Here is a 23,079-nt window from a genome sequence, read left to right as displayed (position 1 = left end):
TTACTCTCTCTGTCCAGCCATATCATTTCCTGTTTCCTTCTCCCAGGTGCTGGGATTAAAGGTGTGTGGCACCAGTATCTGGCCTCTATGGTTAACTAGTGGTTAGCTCCACCCTCTGATAGACAGGCAGGCAAGTTTTACTTGTTAGAGCACAAACAAAACATCGCCACAAGGAACATGGCAAAATGCAGCAGAAGTGAAACACTAGTTAGGAACCAGGAGACACAGTGGTTTATCTCAGGGTTGACAAAGCGAGTTGTATGAATCTGGGCAAATTATTCAACCCATGGGCTTCAGCTTTCAAATCCTGAGCACGAGAAGTTCACATCTGAACACACAAATGATTTTTGTTCTTTTCTTTATTTAGGTCGCGCGCGATAGGCTTAAGTTCTTCCCATGGTAGGTAGAGATTGAAATTTTAAGTTAAAAAGGCTGGAAAGGTGTGTGTGTGTGTGTCTGCTGTAGTTATTCACTCCAAAGATAAAGTGGAAAAGCAACTCTGTGATCAGATTGCTCGTGGCTCGTTACCCAAGAACACCTGTGCAACCAAAGACACCCGTGGTAGAAAGGACAGCAAATAGACAAAGAGACGTCTGTCCCCTTGGGTGTTTGCACCCAAACTAGAAACTCTAAATATTTGTCACTTGACAGTTTTTAAAATGATGCTTCTAAATGCAGACAAAAACCTTCCACTCTTCCACTTCATATCTGGCCTAACAACAAGAAAAATAAGATCACTATCCCTTTATCTAAAGGCCGAGCATCCAGTGCTTCTGCCACCAATGCTATTTACTTTCTCTCCCCAAAGTGTCTGTGCCCAGTGACTTTGTGCACCAAGCCCATCTGCCCAGAATGCTGTGTTTTTCCATATACAGAGCTTTAATTAGCTCCTGAGTCTCCTGAGGGATCTGCCCAGGCCACCACTCCCTCTAACATGGCATTTAAAAGGCATGGGCTCTTAAGCCATCTGTCTAAGTTTAAATACTGGGTTAGTCACTTACTGACTATGAGTCCTTAGGGAAGTTCCTAATGCATGGGAAAACTTGGAACTCTTCCCTCATTTATAAATAGAAATGATAAAAATACCTCTCGTGTAGTGTCATGAGTAGCAAGTACATTAACAGGTACGTACACAGAGCAGGGCCTGCAGGTAGCAAGCAGGCCACACACAGTAGCTGCAATTACAGTGTTAACAATAGTTATTATTTCATAAACTTTCCTCTTAAACTATGAGTTAGGAGCATAGGAATCTGAATGTATGTCTCCTGTCACATGCCAAATCAATTTATTAGATGTATGCTTAAGTAGACAGTAAGTTCCTCAAAGGAAGGCCAGTGTCATATATGTTTAGTGCTGAGTACGAGCAAATTTGATCTAACAATTGCATATATATCTGCATAAATGCAAAACTGAACATTTTTATTCCCATGAGGGTAAAAAGCCCCATCAAGAGGATGAAGATATTTAGAAATCAGAAATATTGACTTTTTTAAAAAAGCAAAATTACTTCTGAGCCATAGAACTTAAAAATTATTTTTGAAGGATAGAGACTATTTCTAAATATACTCAAAACTCAAGAAAAAAATGACCCTAAAGGAGGAGATGGAGAGGTCAAATTAAATAGTGTGGACCGAGGTGAAAGGCAGGGCACAAGACCACGGAGCAGGGACTGTGGACTGGAAGAGCAGCCTGCTTCCTATGTGGGAGCAAGAGAGGGGTTTGAGGATGTTGGTCAGTGACGTGGGCACTGCAGAGGACAGAGACCACAGAATGCTCATGGCTTTCCAGCACACAACGAGGCACACAATCATATTTATCTTGTTCACATTTAACACAGAGCAGAGGGTTCTGATACAGAACAATGCTATGGGATGCTTTTTGTTCTGGCGAGATTAATTCATCTAAAACACCTGGGCGAGGTGACCGTCACTAATCTGTGCTTTCAAAATGAAGGGGTATTTCCTTTTTAAAAGGTGTTCTAGATTCTTAAGAAAATGGCAAAACGCATTAATCATGTTCTATTGCTCCACGCACAGCGCCGGGGTGTTGAAAGAGCTTCTGAACAGCTAATCCCCCACATGGATGGCTTTCCTGTGACAGGCAGATCAGATCTAAATAGAAATCAGGCAAGGTGTATTTTATTTTTATCACCGTAGCTCTGAGAACTAAATTCAACAGTAACTGAGATACACTGTCTATATTTTTAACATTTGCTTTCATAATTAATCCTTTATATGAACACTCAGAAATACTATCTTGCTTTTTGTACAAGACATCCCCCCCCCCCTGGTGACTGGTCAAAGCAGACAGAAGCAGAGTGTATTTTTAAACCACCCAAATCCAATTAAACGCCCACTCAAGGAATTCTCACTAATAGAGCATACTTGGTTCAAACAGAAACACTTTGCTGCTAGAGCGAAGGTTTATGGCAGACCTCTCCTCTCAGCAGCTGCCATGAAGAGTAAACATTAGCATGTTTCCCATGGGCCAGTCAGGCAGGGCTCTAACTCAGCCAGGTGTCAAATGTTCACCCACTGGCTGAGAAAAGTGCACCACAAGAGCCAGTGGGCACAAAGCAGCCTTCAGGGTTATTTGGTGAGCAGACTCTTCTGACAATTGCCAGAACCAATTGTTTTACTGAACCTGAAGTGGCTACCATTTCTTTTTCCTCCTTTCTAGATGAAAGTCACACATTCATTCAACTGGACAACAGTGGAGGGCTGTGGCATGGTGACTGGTATGCAAAGAAGCCATCTTGTCAAAACACCTAAACTTCTAAACTTAGGGTCCCTCTCCTACTTCATTTGAACACTTTCAACTTCAGCAAACAAGTTCGGCAGCCTTTTGTCAACACACTAAAGTGAAAAGTGGCTAGAATCACATGGTATGCAAAAGATGCTAAGAGGACTATAAAAACACGCAAGTCATAGGGACTAGAGAGAATTCCACAGACACTTAAGCCACTGACAAGGATACCATCTTTACTAAATACCTATTATGTGCAATTAAATCTATTGGCATCCCTACACTAAACTTCACTTTATTAAACAGATTTAATACAGGAACATTCAAGTTTTTTTTTAAAAAAAGAAACTGGACCATGGTGAGCTAAAAAGAGTACACACCACACACACACACACACACACACACACACACACACACAAAAAAAAAAATTTAAAAATTTTTCATTTTCTTATTTTCTTTTCTCTTTTTCTTATTAACTTGAAAATGCTTAAGTACGGGATTGATGGGAGACATTTTCCAACAAGATACTTTATCATCTTTTCGCAATGTATAAAGATATCATGTTACAGATATTATTTTTGTGAATGCTAGATATTTCAGACTTATTCCCAGGATGAAAAAGAAAAGGAAACTGACAGAGGAAGACATTTCCTGAGACTCAGAAGAGATAGTAAAAGTACAGTTAGCATCAGACTCTGATGGTCATGACTGTATCAGCAAAAAGTCAAACTGAATCTCTAAACAATGGGATCCTACATAAAGTGCTATAGATTCAGGAATGTGTGTTTCTGAACAGTTTATTGAGGGTAACATTGCAGGAATATAGCAAAGCTAGAGACTTACATTAGGATATTTTCCTCCATTAGTTTTCCACTTCTTATGACAAGGGCCTTCACTATACCCAGAGCTCATTTTGGTTAGACCAGCTAGCCCCAACTCTCCGCATCTTGCCTGTGTGTGTCTTATTACAGACACACTGTGCTATGCCTAGCTTTTACCATGGAATCTGTGGATCTGTTCATATCTTTTTACCCCCTGGACCATCTCCCAATCCTGTGAGTGTATTTCTAAAGACAAAACAGAAATGTGGCCCCATCATCCGTTATTCAAAAAAAAAATTGCTTCAGATTAACCTGATATCACTTTGTGTGAACTGATCCGCAATTATTTAAAAAGATACAAGTTATTATGTTTTTAAAAAGCAATGTTCTTTTCTTGGGCTCCTTTTTTTCTGTTTGTTTGTGTTGTCCAGCTTCAATGTGACAGTTTTTGTTTATCCTGTTGCATATAATTTTGTTATATTTTGTCATATGAAAGAATGAATGAAATCCTAGTTACTGAGACAAATGTTAACAAATAAATTGTCACTTGTACCTGTTGGGAGATGAAAATCAGTTTTCTCTGACAAAGTGACAATGGGTTTATTCACTCAAACACAAGCCTCATGTTCAGGAGTAACTGACCAACATATAATGGACTCCACCGTTGTTGAGTTTTTTGGCTTTTATTTTTTTTGTGTGTGTATGTACATGCACACATGCTTTTTTGGTTGTTTTTCTGCCCCCTCCCCACCATCTTGGGTATGGATTTATTTTGTTTTCTTGTTTTTTTTGGGGGGGGTTGTGGTTGTATTGGGTTTTTGTTTGATTTCTGAGAAATAACTTAAAGCTTCATGGATTGGGAGGGGGAGAGGGTCTGCAAGGACTTGGGGAAGGGATGAATATGATCAAAATATATTTAGGTTTAAAAATTATTTTGAATAATAAAAAATAAAAAACAAAGACAATAAGTATTTTCCTACCAGCATTCCTTAGCATATAAGCAATGAATTAGTTATTGTTTGATTATATTAGAATATTTGATTTTAATAATTGCTGTTTGAGATGCTGCCTAGAATTTCAGAATATTTTAAAAATTTAAAGCAAAAAACAAGATTGGGTCCAATTGACCTTGATGAAATATTGATAGTACATGCACCCCTTATTGAAAAACTCTCAATTTTTATGTCATCATGAAAGTCTTTTAATCCTCTTAATTACAAGTATCTCCTTCCAGAGAGTCCGCTTAAATTGCTTCTGAGGAGCTGATATAACATGATAGACTTCATGGCTACTGTCCCAGGATGTCTTACAGTAGTGTCCCTAGGAAGGGACAACGTTTAGACTCTACTGTTCTGCACGTAGAACATACCATATATGGAATGGAGACAGGGATGGGCTGTGAAGCCACAGGAGTGTCACACAGCCTTGAAATAAATCAGTGAGGGAAGAAGCAATTAATGTAGTCTTAGTCAACGCCCTCAAACAAATTAATATTATTTGAGAAAAGAATGGGAGAAATTGACAAATTTGCCCATTGTGCTGATTTCCTTTTTTTTTTTTTTAAAAAAAAAGCATTAACTGGAACTGTGGTTTCTAAAGATAGCAATTTTGTACATTGTCTAATTTGTTACAAATCAGAGGACTGGTCATCTAGAGAATAACTGAACAAACCAGATCTTCAAATTCAGTCAAACAAATTTTAATTTTAGTAAGAATCTAAAACTTAAGCTCTCGAGGCTTATGGAAGACTAAAGGAAGAAAGGCATGACAAGGAATGTTGCTAGGGCTATTTTGATAGGGTCCCAATGGCCTCAGCACAGAAGAAATAAAACTCACTGAGCGGCAACAGAAAATGAAGACAATATGGGAAGACCCAATGCAGTGACCAAAAATCATTGTGTGTTATGGCCATCTGGAGAGACAGATAGGAGGCTGGGGTATGTAGAACAAAGGCTACTGGGGTTTCCGTAAGAAGGCTAAGTCCAAGTTAACACCACAGAATTTTGGAAGGAAGATTTAGGAAATGTCAGGACGCCCAGTGTGGCAAAACCAGGAGTCAAATGGGAACATTCAGATTAATAAGTAAACCCTTTTCTACCCGAATATTGCTCTTGTGTCTGGTAACAGACATTTAAAAAATTAGAAAATATTTCCTACCCATGATCTCATGGGATCTTCTCAGCTTGTGAGACATATGGACAAACATTAGATTCATTTCACAATAGCAGAAACTGGGTTGAGAGAGGCGAGGTGAGCTACTGTGTGCTGAGCCCGAATTTCTAAGTAAGCCTTCTAACTCCTGTACCAAATCCCAGCCGTTCCCTGGACATCTGAACCTTACTTGACTTTGCCTGATTTGGCACTGAACTTACACGCCCAAAACAAGTAGGAAAATCTAACTCCCAAATCAGGGCATTGAGGCATCACAGGATAAGATGAGTTCTGGGTGAGATGGACAGGAGTGGAGATGGGAACGAGATAAGCTCTGAACAGAAGTCAGTATTTCATGGAAGGCAGTGGTAGTCAATGAGTCTGCCTGCTTGACACAGGCATCTTGCTTGTGTCTGATAACAATAAGCCTGTTGAGGACATGCTCCATTACCCTTCACTGTGGCCACATGCAGAAGGGAGAGGTATAGAGAAAAAATATAGAAATGCCCCAGAAATACACTCACAGAAAGCTAGCTATGCAAAATAATTAGGAGCACTCCGGAGGATAATGGGGGAAGGGCTACTTTAATGGGTTGGCTTTTACTGTTTGATGTTCAAATATAATACAGTTGGGGGCAATGATAGGTTGAAATCGTCCATTAAGGTTTAATAATTAACATGAGGCTATCTAGGGTATTTATATTAATAATGCTAATAGTGACAATTTATACTGTCTCCAGCCTTTCATCTGAGATCAAAGTTTATTAAAAGCCCCAAACAAAACATATAAACACTTGTGAAAGTGGTATTAGAGCTGTTATGCAGATGCATAAAATAAAAAAAGATCAACTGAGGTGTTTAATAGAATGGAACAAACTCAAGACAGAACTAGTACTGCAGCCTAGGGGCACACCAACATTCCCAAGCAAGGAGAAAGTACAGATCAAAGCTGCCTGGCGGAACTCTGTTTACCAGCAAGTTTAGGGCAAATTCCAAATATGGTCCACGGATGTTAGCCCCGCATTTCTCTCTATTTTGTTTAAGTAGCCTTGTTTAAGATAAGTGTAGAAACCAGTGGCTAATGTTCTTCCTTTTACTTTGTATGAATCCTAAGGCAATTTGAAGAGTACCATCTGCATGCATTTATTTGCACTTGCAAAGAATACAGAATGAAAAGAATATTGCCACTAATCCAGGCACTTAGGTGCCTGACTCACCAAGTCATGAGTTTCCTGGCATATAAACTACCCCCCTACCCCCATACAGATCAAGGATGTGTTACAGTGACTTTAATTAAGACTCAGTCCACTTGGAACATTTTCAAAAATGTGAGGCTACTGGCCCAGGAGCCAGTTGGCTGTACCTGTGTGGCAAGTGAAACATAGTAGGGGCTAGGAAAGTATCTGATTGACACTATCTCATGATTAAACCAGTATAGAGTGCTTGATAACAAATACCAACGGGGTAGACATTTCATGAAACCCTTATATAGCTTCTGCTAGTCTAGACCAGGCCAAATGAGGAGGGAGCTTTTATAATGTTCCCAGTCATCACAAAAATACAAGCATACATGAAATGAAGAGAACATTACAAACTCACCCAGGGTCATGGAACTGGCTGTCACGGCAATGTGACCAGCACCTAGACTTTCTCCTGGTTAACCAGGTATCATTTTTAAAATCTGTACCCATCATTGAAAAACAAGGCAGCTATCACTCAACACTGGTAAATTTTTTCAGGTAGATACATACAATGCCAATACCCCAAATCAGGTTTCTAAAGCCTAATTCCAGAAAGTGTTCCCAAGATATACTACTCCTAAATATGACATATTGAAAGTGTGATGTTATTTTTCCTACTTGATTTGAGATCTAAAGTAAAAAGCCACACACACTATACTGCAAGTTTACTCCATTATGTTCCTTTAAAGAGAGAAAGCTTTTCTTTAAGCTCGTTACATTTTCAGAAAGATGTTTTGACTTTCCTTTATAAAGTATGTCTATAATTGTCATACTATAAAGCAAGAGTGTTTTATCTGGAGAATGCAGTTTTTACTGATACTGTTGTAGACCATGACTAGAAAACACAAGCGAGGCATTTTGACAAGACTGACACCAAACAGCAAGCTCCCAGCCCAACCTCCAAAGAGTGCGCAGTCCCATAATGCTACTAACCTCCTCTACCCTCCCTGTGTCTGCACTTACATAAAAAACCTGACGAGCCTGTAAGGAACATTGATTTTCAGGCTGGAAGTTGTCTTCTATTTTTAACTTGACCATCACCTCTCCCCGGGTTGTGACTATAAATAGGCCACGGGCTCCAGCAGTGCTACTGTACTTGAGCCTGACAGTCATCTTTTGGAGGCTTAGCCCTTGGAAGATGACGCCGGTATCGGGAAAGGCAAGTATTTTAATACTGACAAACACAGACCCCCAGCTTCTGCATTTGGGGAAAAGGTGGATGAAGGAGACCATCTAGATTGTTTCGCTCGAGGTCCCTCATGAGAGATTCATGAGATATTTCCGTCTGCCCTCGATGCGAATGCACAGAAGGTGGACCAAGGCTGCAGCAGTGGGAACCTTGGCAGGGCAAGCTGAGACAGGATTTGTGCAAAACCCTTTTCCGGTTTCAGTTTGAATGGGTTCCCAGGAAGTGTCAAGTCCAAACAAATCCAAAATTTTACAATGTGGCTTAGCCAAGACTGCTGAGATTCACCTGATTCTGGGTCAAACGCGTACAGAGCACACTGCGTTTTATTTGGTGAAAATCCAGTTGGACTGAACCTCTCAGGCAACTTCAATGAGAAGCTCATAGTCCTGGCAAAACCAAAAATGAACATGGCTTCATCTTTGGGATGGAAACAGCAAGTTTGGGTTTTGTAAAGAGATAAAGCCAACTTTTACTTAGCTCTAAGGTCCTTGCAAATCCCGAGGAGAGGCACAGAAATAATTAACAGTTATCTGGCCTGATTCAGATTCACATACTCAGGTCAGTGTTTCCTGGGCACAGCAGGGGCTCTTAGTAAGAACATTAACTCATTGGTGACCATATACTCCCAAGTGTCTAGGGCACAATTCATCTTGCTAACAAAGAATGACTGTTGTTCAACTGATGAGCCTGCGGAGTTCTGTGTAAATGTCATCAATGATGAATAATATTGTAAGAGTCAGGATAACAAAGAAAGAAAGTCATAACAACTGGCCACCCCGCTACACATAGGAAAAGCAAGCATATAAGGCAGTACCTTACGATCTTCAGAAGGATGCAGAACACACCCTTGTAAATTTGGTGTAAACACTGACTGGACAACAACATTCAAGGTTATCAGTGTGTATGTAGTTCACATATGTTAACACAGCAGAATGAATTCTTTAGGTCTTTACAGATTTTTTTTGAGACCAAAGGGGTTTTAAAAATAATATTTCTTAATTTTCCAGTGGGGTTTATAATTTTTTGAATAATGCTAGGTTAGAACGTAGAGCTAGATATCCCAAACCAAGGCAAATCAGGTGGTTTTAAGTATTCAATAGCAAACTGAATGCTAACCCACTGCAGCTTCGTGACTACATCTCTGTATCCACTCGATGGTTTTCAAAAATGTTAATTACTTTCTAAGGTGATTATTTAAACTATTTAGATTCCCACCATATAAGCACATACATAGGTTTTAATGTTGTTTAGATGTTTGCATCACATTTCCACAATGCTAGCATTTCCTCCATGGATAGCAGTGTCTGTGTACATGTTGCTGGGTGTACACACATGGAATGTGCATTCGTGTGTGTATATGAGCATTGTGTGCATGCACACATGTGAATCCAGAGGGAAAAACTGGTTGTCTTCCAATGTGTCCCAATCTTACTTTGTGAAATAATCTTTCATGGAACCTGGAATTCACAGATAAGGTCAGACAGCCTGGCTAGAAAAACCCCATAATCCTCCTGTTTCCATCTCCCTCGCCAGGGTCGGCTATTGACGTAGATGAAGGAGATCAGAACTGGAGTTCTTATGTTTATTCACCAAACACTTTACCGGCTGAGCCATCTATCCCTTATATATTAATAGTGGCACTTTCAAGTAACACTATATGTATATCTCATTTAAACTTATTAGGTGAAATTTTATCTCAGTATTACTTTCACACTATTTATTTGCTTAAAAATAAAAAAAATCTTAAAAAAAAGCAATTTTGGGAGAGACAACCAAAACTATGTTTGATACCTTAAAAGACAATTTAAGTAGTGTGTGAAGGTAAATAGAATTATTCCCAGAAGTCATAAGTTACTAAAGGAAAATTCCAGTGCTAGGGGTTCACTATCTCTCTACCAACTGATGGCCACAACGCCCCAAAACAATATGGGCAATTTCTGCTGGAGCTGACTGCCAACCAGAACTATGTAAGCCTCTGTTGCTGAAGATGCCACACCCCTTCATCACAGGTCATAGAGACATTGAGCTGGAATGGGGGGCACAAGCTTTCTCCCTCATAAGAAGCCCTCAGAGGGCTCCATGGTGAGCAACTTGGACTTTTGAGGGGAACACTGTCATCAAGTCATATTCAGCTGTGTACCCTTGTGCATCAATACCAAATGAACGTGGAAGATGAGTTCACCAGTACAAGACTGTCATAAGAGTAACTAACTAACTGCTTTCTCATTGGGTTTGATGACTTCCTTCTTCCCAGGGGCTGCTCAGCCCTCGAACTGTAAACCTAGTCAAAAGCCAATGGCTAGGAGTTGATAAACCTTAGTGAGCTGCTGTTTTCTACATGGACACAGTATGGCTGTCAAACTGCCTTCTGACAACTGTGTTTACACACATAAGATAGTGTTGTTGCAAATTTTGGTCAAAGAAGATTCTTTTTGTACTGGCCAGAAGTGACTAAAGACTCTTAGAATTAATCAAGGACTACTGAATGTCCCGCCTTATACAGAACATCTATATTGTCCTTTTCAAAGCTTAGGAAACATCATAGAAGAAGGGACAGAAGAATGCAAGAGATGAAAGAAGTGTGAATAGGAGGTAGGAATGCTGACTTCCAGGAATGACATTAACTGAACAAGGTCTGTACAAGACTGGGCCCATCAACAGCTTGTCATGGAGTAGGGAGATTCTCATGGAGCCTCCCTCTTTCTCAAGCATTTTAAAGTGGTTAACAGTTGATACAGCCACTTAAGGAGCTCATGTTCCTGAAAATGACAGTAAGGAAATCCGTCAGATATTAAAGAAACACATGAAACCCCACTACTGACAACATGCCAAGTGAGAGACCTTGGAACACCTAGTCCCAAATGGGAGATCACTATTAAAACCCTCCCCCCTTCAGAGCTCAGGGAACTCTGTGGAAGAGGAAGATGAGGAGGAGTCAGTGGGGCTGGAATGCAGCAGGGAAATAAGACCTTCTTGATACCACAGTCTGAGACATGTATGAATTCAGAGACTGCTAGCAGCATGAGCAGGAGCTGTACAGGTCCAGGCCAGGTGGAGTCCCAGAACTGAGAAGAAGGAGGATACCTATCTCCATCCCTAGCCCAGTGGCTATCCACAACTGATGACCACTTATAAGAGAAATGTTAGCTTTCTCTAAATGGAGTCTAACTGAGTACATTACCATACTTAGCAAGCCTCATACCCAGCAACAGATGGTCAACACTAAATGAACTCAATAATTTTGGAGATTTTTTCCTTTTTCTTTTTCCTTTCTTGCTTTCTTTCTTATTATTTATTTTTACTTTTTTATTTTTTTGGTCTCACAGTGGTTTGTCTGGGCACTTCTTAAAAAAATCTTACTAGTTTTTTGTTTATATATTATGGCTTCTGATTTTGAGTTTTAATGGGATTTCTGTGTGTCTCTGCATCTGTATTTGCTTCTTGTGCATTTTCTTTGTTTGGTTTTATTCCTTCTACTTGTTTGTTTTATTCTCTTTTAATTTTTTTATTTGCCTGTTTGTTTTCTAAAGACAAAGAAAGTGTGGAATTGGAACAGTGGGGACTTGGGGAGGATCTGGAAGGAGATGAATAAGGGGAAATTGTGATCAGAATATATTGCTTTTTAAAAAAATCTGAGAGTAGAAAGAAAGTGGATAGAATAAGGAAGGGGATCAGATATAGTGGGAGGAAGATGAGAGGTTAATGGGATAAATTATTAAAATATAGCAAGTATACGTCTGGAAACACCATAATGAAACCTATTATTATGTGTAATTAATGTATGATAGTGGGAGAAATGAAAAAGTTGGAAGTTACACAAAATAAAGAAAGTAAGACAAGACCTTATCCTTCTGAAAACCCACTAGTTTATAAACTAATAAAACATAATTAAAAACTATGAGTTTGAACAGAGTCACACTACATAGGTGGACACAGGGGACAAGAATGTCCCAAAAGATAGTTTCTTAAATGACAATCACAGAGCCAGGCACCATTTCCCTCCCTACCGGCTAGTAGTCAGGGAGGTCCTAGAAACCCTCAAACCCCAGCTATTGCCATCCATCCTCTTGGTTGCCACTATAAGTAGATGCTAAGATTCTATTGCTGAATATAACTTGGGCTGTAGAACACAGCGAGATCAACTGTGAACTGTCCCTGCTGACCAGTTTCACAGTTCTGGAAAGCACTATGCAGGTCGCAAGGAGAGAGAAGACGTCAGTGGTTTTACCCATCACTGTATCCTGCATATCCTGCAAGCTACAGCACAGAGCCAGCAGGCAAGCTGTGCCGACCTGTGCAATAGTGGCACGATGTGTATGAGAGTGCCCAACCTTTCTCTTACTGGATATGAAATCTTTATAGCAGGAATACCGTGCCTGATACTGTAAACCTGCTCCGAAGCCTATGGCTAGAGAGATTGCAGGTCCTAGAAAGGAACTTATTCCTGCTATTTTGCTAAATGGCTATCCAGTCAAACTGCATCCTAAAGATTTTGTTCACACCCATAGAGTTTAGCGCTGCTCTCAAGCTTCGTCAGAAGTCTCTTGCAGTGGGCATCAGTCAGTGGAGAGAAGCATAACAGGACTAAGTGCTCAGCATACGGGATTTTGACTGTGAGTTCTCACCTACATACAGAGCATCTCTACCATTTGAGACACAGAGAACACTGGAAGAGGGAAGGGAAAGATGGAAGGGAAAGAGGATGGGGACGCGTGCTATGAATGCAGTCTTCTGGCCCTGAGGTGGCTAGTGCACTATCAAGAGCACACAGCAGGTGGTTAATTGCACCAGATCAAGCCAGTTAAAACTCCAGTATGATGGGGGAGAGGAACCCAAGGCTTCCACCCCTAGCTGAGGAGCCATTGGCAGCTGAGAGCTGCTTGCACAGGATAGTACTTTTCTGTCAGGTTCTAGCCACTGGTATTGCTTAAGCTCAGTGGACGGACCCACACCCATACGTACATGGGCAACATGAATTGGACTCGGTGGTTTTAATATTTTCATAAAAACAGTAAAGGCAGAGTGAAAAGGGAGATGTGCTGGGGCCTGGGGTGCTGGAGGAGGGAAGTGATGGTTGGTGAGATGACAAACACGCTCATTTGAAAGGTGTGTTCAACATGTACTCAGGAAATTTTCAAAGGCTAAAACAATTTTAAAAGAAAACATGAAAAACACTAATTTTGTCACTGCCCCTTCCCATTATATTCCTAACATTTTTTTATATTCCTAAACTAATATATTTATTACTCTGTCATACTTTTCATTAAAAACATACCAATACAAATATAGAGACCAACTGCACTCTAAAATTTCTGATGACCACAAACTCTACATAACTCTACAAACTCTACATACATTATTATTCTAATTAAGAAATTTTAAGAAAAATAAAACATTTTTTATGAAATGTTAGCAAAAAATAAAGAAAGGGAGGAAGGAAGGAAGGAAGGAAGGAAGGAAGGAAGGAAGGAAGGAAGGAAGGAAAGAAAGAAACCAAAGTGTATCATTGATGGAATGAGAATAGTGCCTGTCCCTGTATTTAATTAGCCTGAGTGTTCAGGATTGCAGGCTGATTCTGTTTCACTAAGTCAGGGTTCCACTGTATTTCTTTTTAGTTTGTTTTCAATAGATTTAATCATTGAGGAATTTTGTTCACGTAAATGTACACGGAACCAGGCGGTGCTGATCACGGCATTCGGTAGGCAAGGCCAGCAAATCTCTGTTAGTTCAAGGCCACCTGATCTACAAGAGCTAGTTCCAGAACAGCTAGAACCGTTATACAGAGAAACCCTGTCTCAAAAAAAAAAAAAAAAAGTAGTGTTCACATATCCACCTTATTTTCTTGACTATTTTTATGACAATTATTGAATTGTGACAGATTTGGATCTGTCATCCAAGATTAATTATGATGATTTATCAGTTGGATTAAATTCCTGTTTGACCTCATTGAAAGCAAAGGTCTAGAAAGCATCAGACGAACCAAAGGACTGCAGCATGGTTACTAAGCATTCAGTTTCTGGTTTGGGAGGTCTATGAGAGATGCTTACTGAACACTTCTCCGTTGGCACTAAGTACCCGAAGCCCTTGCTGTCAGGAAGGAGGCTTTCTGAGAGCTAGGGCAGCCTGTTCAAGCAGCACGGTGTAGGAAGAGCATATGCAGAGCTGAGGCTGGGAAATGCAGTTGTCTTTATACTGTTTGTGTCTGAAATTCTTTGGAAGAGCCTGGAATGTCCAGGGTAGCATAGTACCCCACCAGGAAGTCATACCCTCACTAATTGTCTTTGGACATCACTGTTGGAGGTGGCAATAATCATTTTGAAGTAAAAACAAAATAAGACCAAAAAACCCTAGGTTCTGATAACATGTTTCAATTCTCCTTGTTTTTGGTAAAAGACACCATGGACAGAAAACATGGGTATAATATATATGTACCGGCTAATGAAAGTGACAATTCTGTGTAATTTTCATTATCATCCCCCTAATTACTATTGAAGATGAACATCTTAAGGAGCCCTAAGTAATCTATCAGTATGGTGAATTACATTGGTGAATTTTCTGATGCTAAATCAACCCAAATTCCAGGAATAACTTCAGTTTATTCATGATTATGCTTTTTAAATAAAGCTGTATATAAAACATTAAAAATCTATTTTTCTAATAATTTGGTCCATTAATTTTGTATACATGGTAATAATTGAAAAGACACCAATTTTCTTTATTTACACTCTGGCTTTGCAATAAAATCATGCGGCTTATAACACGAGCTGTGCATCTGTCTTTTTTCCTAGACTTAGGGAAAGTTTTCATGAAACTTAACTCTTTCGGCAACACTTGAAAAGTTTAATATAAAATTATTCTGGCTTGAGAACTCTTTGGAAGAAATTTTTCATTAAGACTGAATTAAGCATCATTTTAGAACTCAGTCATTGGCCTATTTATTAAATTTATCCTTAACTCTAGGAATTACATTTTTCGGAACTTGGTCACTTTCCCTGATATTCCGGTTAGAGCTTACACAACACTCCAGCTTCTGGGCTCGTGTCTTCACGAGGAGTAACAGTGGTCACTCGCACCAAGGCAGGCTGGTCAGAGCACATTCGCAGGCAAAGTCACTGACGTCACTTCACCAGCCCACTGCATGACTGTTTCTTCACAGTAAATTAATTTCTACTTCTTTCCTATATTTTTAATTTTCTGTGATTTCTCTACATTTATTATCTTTTTCATATTAATTTGGATTTCATCTCTTTTTTTATGTAAGTATCTAAGTAATTAAATTTCTCACGAAGCATCATTTCTGCCAAGCTGGCATACTTAAACACATGATTATCATCCTATTCTATACATTTTACAATTCCCACTACAATTTATGTTTTAAATTGTGGGATGTTTGGAATGTACAGTTATTTTTTAACCTTAGAGCTATGTATGGCATAGGCAGGTATATGAAAAGACATATGTACGTATGTATACAACTTTCCAATACCATTGAATGAATTATACATTCTTTTTCTTTTTTCTTTTTTTTGGTTTTATGAGACAGTGTTTCTTTGTGTAACAGTCCAAGCTCTTCAGAGAGATCCACCTGCCTCTGGCTCCCAGGTGCTGGGTTGAAGGTGTGTGCCTCCACTTCCTGGTGAACGATACATGCTTTTATCTCCCAATTTTCCTTTCACTATTTATAATGCAGTCATAATGAGCACAGGTGGACAAGGCAGAACCCATGGAGGCCGGCAGGGCAAAGGGAGGAGCCTGGGCTCTGAGACTCAGCCATAGCACCATTCTTCCAATTACTCACTAGGCTTGGCCTGCTCCTGAAAATGAACTTTATCTTAATGATTCCACACTATTATATGGGATGACTGGGCTGCTTAAGTCATGCCAAGTTTCAATAACAGAATGTGAGAATCTAAAGTATCAAGGTATTCATAAAATAACAATAAAGAGAGATTTGTAAAATATGATCCAAGTTGAAATGCTGTAAATTCTTTATTTCCTTACTTTCTCACTTGTTTCTCGCCTTCCCTGGGCCCTAGCTTCCACTTACTGAGCGTGTTAGTCCTTTCTCAGAACAGTGACGTCATTGAGAGCTTCCACTCCTTCATTTTTTCAAGTGTATTTCCAAAGCTGGTTTTTATCCAAGGTGCCCTTCCCACCTTTATTTACAGTCTCTCACTCACCACAGCGCTCTGTCAGGGGCAGGGAGAGTATACCCTTTGTCTTTACACTGCAATTCAAACCACAGGCAAGGGCACAGAAGCCATTAACAGCTCTCTATGGAATAAAAGAAAGTTTACAACTCTTTGGCTCCCAACATTCATCCCCAAGGAAAAGCTAGAATTCCTCCCAAGTCTCAGCATCCAGTGACAACCAGTAGAAACTGGTTCTCAAAAGGAAGTCACTTGTACCTCCGGTGTCACAACAGGTCAAGCCCAAAGTTTGCATTTCATAGACCCAGACTGCTAACTATCACCACTAATAAGCTGTTACCTATGTTGAAGACTGTAATGACTCTACCCTGAGAAAATATGAAAGCTTCTGAAAGAAAACAAAAGTCAGGTGTTTCAGTAGTTTCTGCTGAGCGCACCCTTCGGGATTTTCTGACCCTACCAGATCGCAACACTTGGCCTACACATGGCACTGCCATTGATTTTGTACAATTCCCAGTTGTAGACACTGACAGAAAATGAGTCCCATTAAACAGATGATTCATTTTGGCCAGTTTCAATTGCTTTTATTTTCTACTAGGGAAGAAGCCAGTTCACGACAGGACCCACCCCCTCGGTCCCTTTTTTTCTGTCCACCCCCTACAGTTCTTTGTTCCTTTTGAATTAGTTATAACATGCTGTTCATGCTATCATTAAGCAGTTAAATAAGCAAATTTCACAGAAGCTCATTTTATCATCGCAGGAGAATCATGATCTCAACTGTCTTTAAAGTATTAGCGTGACAAACGCTATGCTCACCTCTGTTACATCCTTTATCTGGAATGCCTCCTCTGGCTCTTTCTGCATGACACTACCAAACTCTTCATATGTCACAGATCACTCTCGCCTCCTCATCATGTCTTCAGACTACAAAACCTGTCATTTTTGTGATGCTCCCAGACACAATGCTGCTCTCATTTATCCTAGCCATCTTTTCTTTGTAACAGAGCACTCCCACCGGAGGGCTCTGAGCAGTCCACTTACCTCCCAGCAGCACTCACTGATACTCAAGTGACACCTCTCCTCCACCCGACAACACAGCACCTTGAGAGCGCCCAGAAAACACAAACATCTCATATTTCCCCTGCCTATGAGCGGAGGATTTTCATCCAGAGTTTTCTTCAGCTAATCACTTCTTTTTATTTGGGAGATCAACTTGTCACATTTTGGTTGAAGGGGTTTCCTTTTAAGGAAAACTCCAGGTACACCAGAAAAAAAATGGTCCGTGCTCAGTAAAACCTTAAATCGTATATGGTGCCATATGGAGAGACCCAGAAATTAATTAACATACTTCTGGAAAATTTTTTTTCACTTAACTACTGGACTGATACTATTTATACTTAGTTTGCTATGTACAGTCTTGTACAAGAGTAAGAGAGAGTTCAACATTTTCCATTCAACACATATTTTCTTAATGCCTACCATGTATATGAGTTTTTGACAGATATTGGGGATTCATTTACAAATAAAGCATAATTTGAAATTCAAGGAGCTTGTCTGACAGTGAATGAGAGGAAAGAGGAAGAATGAACACACAAGCAGAGTTCAATGATGGCAACTGTCAAATGACATCACGGGATGATAAAGAAACACACTGCAGAGGGTTGAAGGGGAGGGGGAGGAAGAGAGGAGAGCGGAGAAAAATGTAGAGCTCAATAAAATAAATAAAAAAAGAAACACACTGCTTTTAGGTATTAAAACTACCCGAACACCTAAAATTACCAATCATTAGTACCCCCAAGGGAATGATGACTACAAAGTGACATGGGCTGCCACACAGCACACACCCTGCATGTGACTGCTTCTGTGACCTTCAGAACCAGAGCCAAGTGGGAGACACCAATATGTGCCTTACTTTAGAGTCTGAATTATGAGAGAATAATAAATGATTCAAACTGCTTTCAGCATATTTGATTTTATGAACTATAAAATACTTTATCAGTTGAGGAGCCCACCTAGTGAATTAAATTCTGCTTCTTATAATGCCATATGAAGTCAAAGGACTTCATAATATTTGAGCATTAACATTATCATCAAGTATTTTAATTTTTATGGTTTTACTTATGATAATTATTTTTGAGAAAACTGTTGCCGTACCAACCACAGTCCATTTAATCATTTTTATTTTTCTCATGATGACTTTTAATTTTTAACTTAGGTTGAGGGAACACCTAGGAAAAGGTCTTTAAGATTCTACTGAATGATACTTCACTAGAAAAATATGTTAGGTACAGAAAAAGATCAACAAATACAAGGAAACAATATAGACTTTGTCTTGATGTAACCTGTCATTTTGAATATCACACTGACAAAATTCTGATATTTAAGAAAACACAGTTAACACGTGATCACAATGATAAGAGCAACCCAAGTATGGGCTTTTCTATTTTTCTAAGGTTTTTCCTTCTCTGGTATCAAGACTTGCCAAAATTTTACAGATGCAGAGTCAAGGAAGATGCATCTTTCTAGAGGTGTATGGATGGTATTTCGTGCTCCCAGTCTGCCTCCAAATACACACATTGCCATTATACTCATGTTTTTAAAGAGAATATTTAAGTCATAAGCTTGTTGGCAAGACACTCCTAAAACTAAGTAAAAATGCAGAGGAAAAGGCAGACACTGTATGCCTCTAGTGGTGCCACACTGGAAGGGGGACGGTGAGTGAACTTTTTGAGAGTTAAACCGGAGGAAGAAATTCCCAAGTCTGGATGGTGTCACTTTATAAAAACAGACTCCTTTATTTCTCTTTCATAAAGTTAAGCTCAGACTTTTCGTACTAGCTTTATTGCTTAAAGGAGTTTCATTCCTCCCTGTACATTAAAAATTTACCTAAAGAAAAATCACCGCTGTTCCCAAGACACTGTTAATATTTTGTGTAGTCTCTTAATGACTGTTTAATGCAAAAATATGCATATCTAGTATTTGTATCAAAGTTTATACATTGCTATACTTTCCCCCCCATAACAGCACGGCGATTTTTACTTTACTTTTTTTTTACATCATTACTTCTTTAAATATGTCTTTTTATTGCTGCATAATATTTTGCCATGAAGTAGTACTATAGTTTATTCTACTGTTTCTCTACTTCCCCCTTTATTGAATGTAGTGCTGGAGACGGAATCCAGAGTCCTGCACAAGCCAGGCAAATAACTGAGCGCTGGAGCTTACACCGCAAGCCCTGTATGCTTCTAATTCTGATTCACATGTTACTGTGCAGAAATACTTACCAAAGCAAAACAACCATAATTTCCAAACCTAGTAAGCAAAAAAATCATACTCACAAAATATAATTCATATGTGGCAAGTGCCTGCTGTGGGTTCTCCCACTCTCCTGTGTCTTGGGTATGAAGAGCATCACTGAAGTCATGGGAATTTGCTTCTTGAATTAGTTTTCATTTGAAGTTATAGCATAAGCCTCTTTTATGATGACCACAGCACGGTGGGTTACAATGCTGTACTGCATCTATGTTCTTCAACTGTGGATATGTTGGTTTCTCTCTTATATTTTAAAATTATTCATTTTTCTAATAAATAAATGCAACCAAGCAGTGTTTACAGCTAGATACTTAAAACCATTCCCCAATAGTAGATGTCTTCAAGTAAGATGGTCAGAAAAAGGCTGACTAGTTTTTATCATTCTCTTTGGACAATGGTAAAAACTAAAAACTTGGACTTCAAAAATGCTTGCTAACCAGCATTTCCAGTGATGGCGGAATGCAGAAAAGGCAGGCAAGGCATGGATCATTTTCACACAGACCCTGTTTTCCAGAGTAGTTCGCCATCGCTTGCCCATCCCGAGACAGCTGCTGTGGTCTCCACACATTCACACTTTCCTTTTGAGAGGCTTCACCAGGAAGTCTATGGCCACACACCTTTTAGACACATTTTAGCGCCTTCCCCGCTCTCAATCTTAGCGGTAGTTCTAGAAATAGTTTCTGGAGCTGCTTCCTTTGGTGGGCTCTGAAATCCACATCAGAGAGCAGTAATTCTGATACAAGAAGGAAAATGTCCCACTTACCGTTTCTAATGCATTTACACGGTCCTGCAAATGAAGCATAATACAGAATTATTAAAGCAAAGCTGTAAGCTGACTTCGTTTGCAGGTTTTTCTGTCTTCCTGCTATTAGTAAAATATGATTTTAAAAATACAAAAATTAAAACTCCTTACTCAAATGATCTCAGCAACAGAAAAACAGGCAGGAAAGAACTACAATATCTTTTCTTATGGTATCTACTGATGGATAGGACCTCAGGGCTTAACTTAAGAGAAAATGTGACGAATTCAGATCCAGTTACTGAGAAGAATAGCTCGTATCCCCACTGTACTGCTGAAAGTATCCCCTTAAGGATACATGAGTGTGCGATGAATGTGAGCACACGAATCCCAGCCGGGTGGTAGCAGTGGCAGAAGACACTAGCGCACACGCTAGTCTCATTAGGCAAACACTGGAGTGTGTGATCTAGTAAAAATTGGATTTAACTTAAACAGTTAAAGGTCATGTACAAATACTGAATGATAAGGATTTCTATGCAGGCGAGGGCCCTGCTATACAGTTTACTCTACAGAGTAACTACAGAATCTAGTTTGCAGAAATGCTGGTTTTAAAGGAGTCTGAGACAACATTCTTTAACAAGACAAATGATTGAAGAAAATAGTTTTGAACTCGATAACTATTCTCACAACTTTCTAGAGGTTAAATGGGGAAACTGGACATATTCACCAAGTTTAAAAACTGGATTTGAGAGGAAGCTAAGTCAGAAGGTCAAGATGGAATGTCAGATTATTCCAGGGGACAAGGTCATGTGTTGCTCTTCTACCAGTTCGGGCAACTAGAGGAAATCTATGCAATTGGGAATCTTTTTCTTTAATTAGATTCACTTACATTCTTTCAGCTCACCAGAAACTGAGGGCTTTTCTTGGAGAAATTCTCTAAGTTGGCCCCCAGTCTCCACACTGAGAAACTGAGTTGAACAGCCTGTAAACATTTGGCTATGTGAGCACAAGTTAGCATATCAGCACCATACACTATGGAACACAACCCAAAGCTGGCTGATAAGCAACATAATTTGTTTAATTACCTTTTGTTGGCATACTTGGTAGGACTTCCCCTTGCCACCATAATTCTCATAAATCAATATTCCATGGTGACTTATGAAATTTCATGTTTGAGTGTGATCTCAAGCGCATATGACACCTGAAAGAGTCTCTACTCTGCTGCTACTATAGGCTTCCTAGTCATAGCAAACCTGGAGCGTCACCAGTCAGCAATGCGTCACTGTCCTGTGCAGACTGAGCAGACAGCGGCCATGGCCACCTTAGATAAACCACTGCATAGGGAATTCGAATATCTAAACCCTTTCATGAACTTGAAGATTCCCCATACCATGCTCTGTGGGCTGATGATGTTTAAGGTTACTATATTGTAAAAAACACATGTAACTGGCTTGAAATAAGAAAATTCATATAATGTGAAAACAGAAGAATATCAAAACAGAAGAGCTTAATTTCCATCTGCTTTAATTTTTTATCACATTTATGGCAAAGATATCATTCAGATTTATGCTATGCCTGAATTCTATCCATCTGCTTACAGCCTTATCACACTTATGGCAAAGATAAACTGATTTATGTTATGTATCTGAATTCTCTCTAAATATTTGTATGACTTGTAAACATGACACTACTCTATAGAACTATGGACAAAAAAAAAGTCAAATTATACCATCCGTTTAAAACATAAAAGCCAATGAGCACTACATCTACTGCTAATGCCTACTTGCCTACAGCCTACTTTCTTCTTTAGTGGTAATGGAATCAGGGTGCAATGGAAAATGAAATATAAATAAAAAGCCAGGAGGAGCCTGTGAGGTGGTTTATGGGTAGTGCTTGCTGATAAGCCTGATCCAAAGTTTGATCTGGGAAACACACGGTAGAATGAGACAGTCAATTCCTAGGTGTTATCCTGAGACATTTACCGGAGTGATCCTACCCACACACAAATACATAAAATGGAAGTGGATTTGTTAAATGAGGACATTAAAGAAATAGGAGGTTCTTATTAACATAAATTTTATTAATTCAGGTTGTCAACAACAGCAGCAGCTAATAAGAGCAGATAATAAGGTCATTGTTCCCACCAGTGAGCGTGATCTAAACTACATAGCTTTAAAGTCTCAATTTAAGAGATAAGAAAGCCAAAACAATTATCTTTATTAACTAAGGTGATTTAAAAACTTATGAATGTAGAAAACCATAACTGACCACAAATGTAACCAATTTCTCTAGTAAGACCTTCACTGATGAATTGGCATTCTTTCTTTTTCTGTTTGAACTGCCAAATTTTGTTTCCATAAATTGTATCTTCAGGCTCCATATAGAATCAACACCCTTTAAAGTCCTTATTTTCAAGTCCAAACTTTGAAAAGCATAGTAACATTAAAGGCATAGTTAAGGTTGAAGGCTCAGAGAGGGAAGGCAACCTCCATAGTAATGAAGATACTGTCATGGTAACCAAATTATTTTAGGTGATGTATTAGGATAAATGTCTTTATCTTTACAGCCATAGATTTGAACATTAGCTGAAAATAAATCTTCTAAGGAAAGTGGACATTATATATAAGACTTATACACATAATTTTTTATGCTTTTAAGACAATGGCAGAATCTCCAAAGTTATCTAAGAACTTCCAGTTATTACTTCATATAAAAACATCTAAAATAAGAT

General features: G+C 39.1%; 1 protein-coding gene across 3 annotated transcripts in view; it reads right to left on the bottom strand.

Moving 5' to 3' along the window:
* The window catches only part of Cep128 (centrosomal protein 128), a 340,975-nt gene that overhangs the window by 34,082 nt on the left and 283,814 nt on the right, over positions 1-23,079 (bottom strand). For all 3 annotated transcript variants that reach the window (XM_050152396.1, XM_050152395.1, XM_050152394.1), the window contains one exon: positions 20,373-20,396. In XM_050152396.1, the coding sequence (XP_050008353.1) occupies positions 20,373-20,396 (24 nt within the window). The remainder of the gene's footprint in view (positions 1-20,372; positions 20,397-23,079) is intronic.

Source organism: Alexandromys fortis, unplaced genomic scaffold (assembly GCF_014885135.2).
Source record: "Alexandromys fortis isolate MF-2015 unplaced genomic scaffold, M_Fortis_MF-2015_v1.1 scaffold_47, whole genome shotgun sequence".
NCBI classification, from domain to species: Eukaryota; Metazoa; Chordata; class Mammalia; order Rodentia; family Cricetidae; genus Alexandromys; species Alexandromys fortis.
This window is presented reverse-complemented; position numbering and strand designations above follow the sequence as displayed.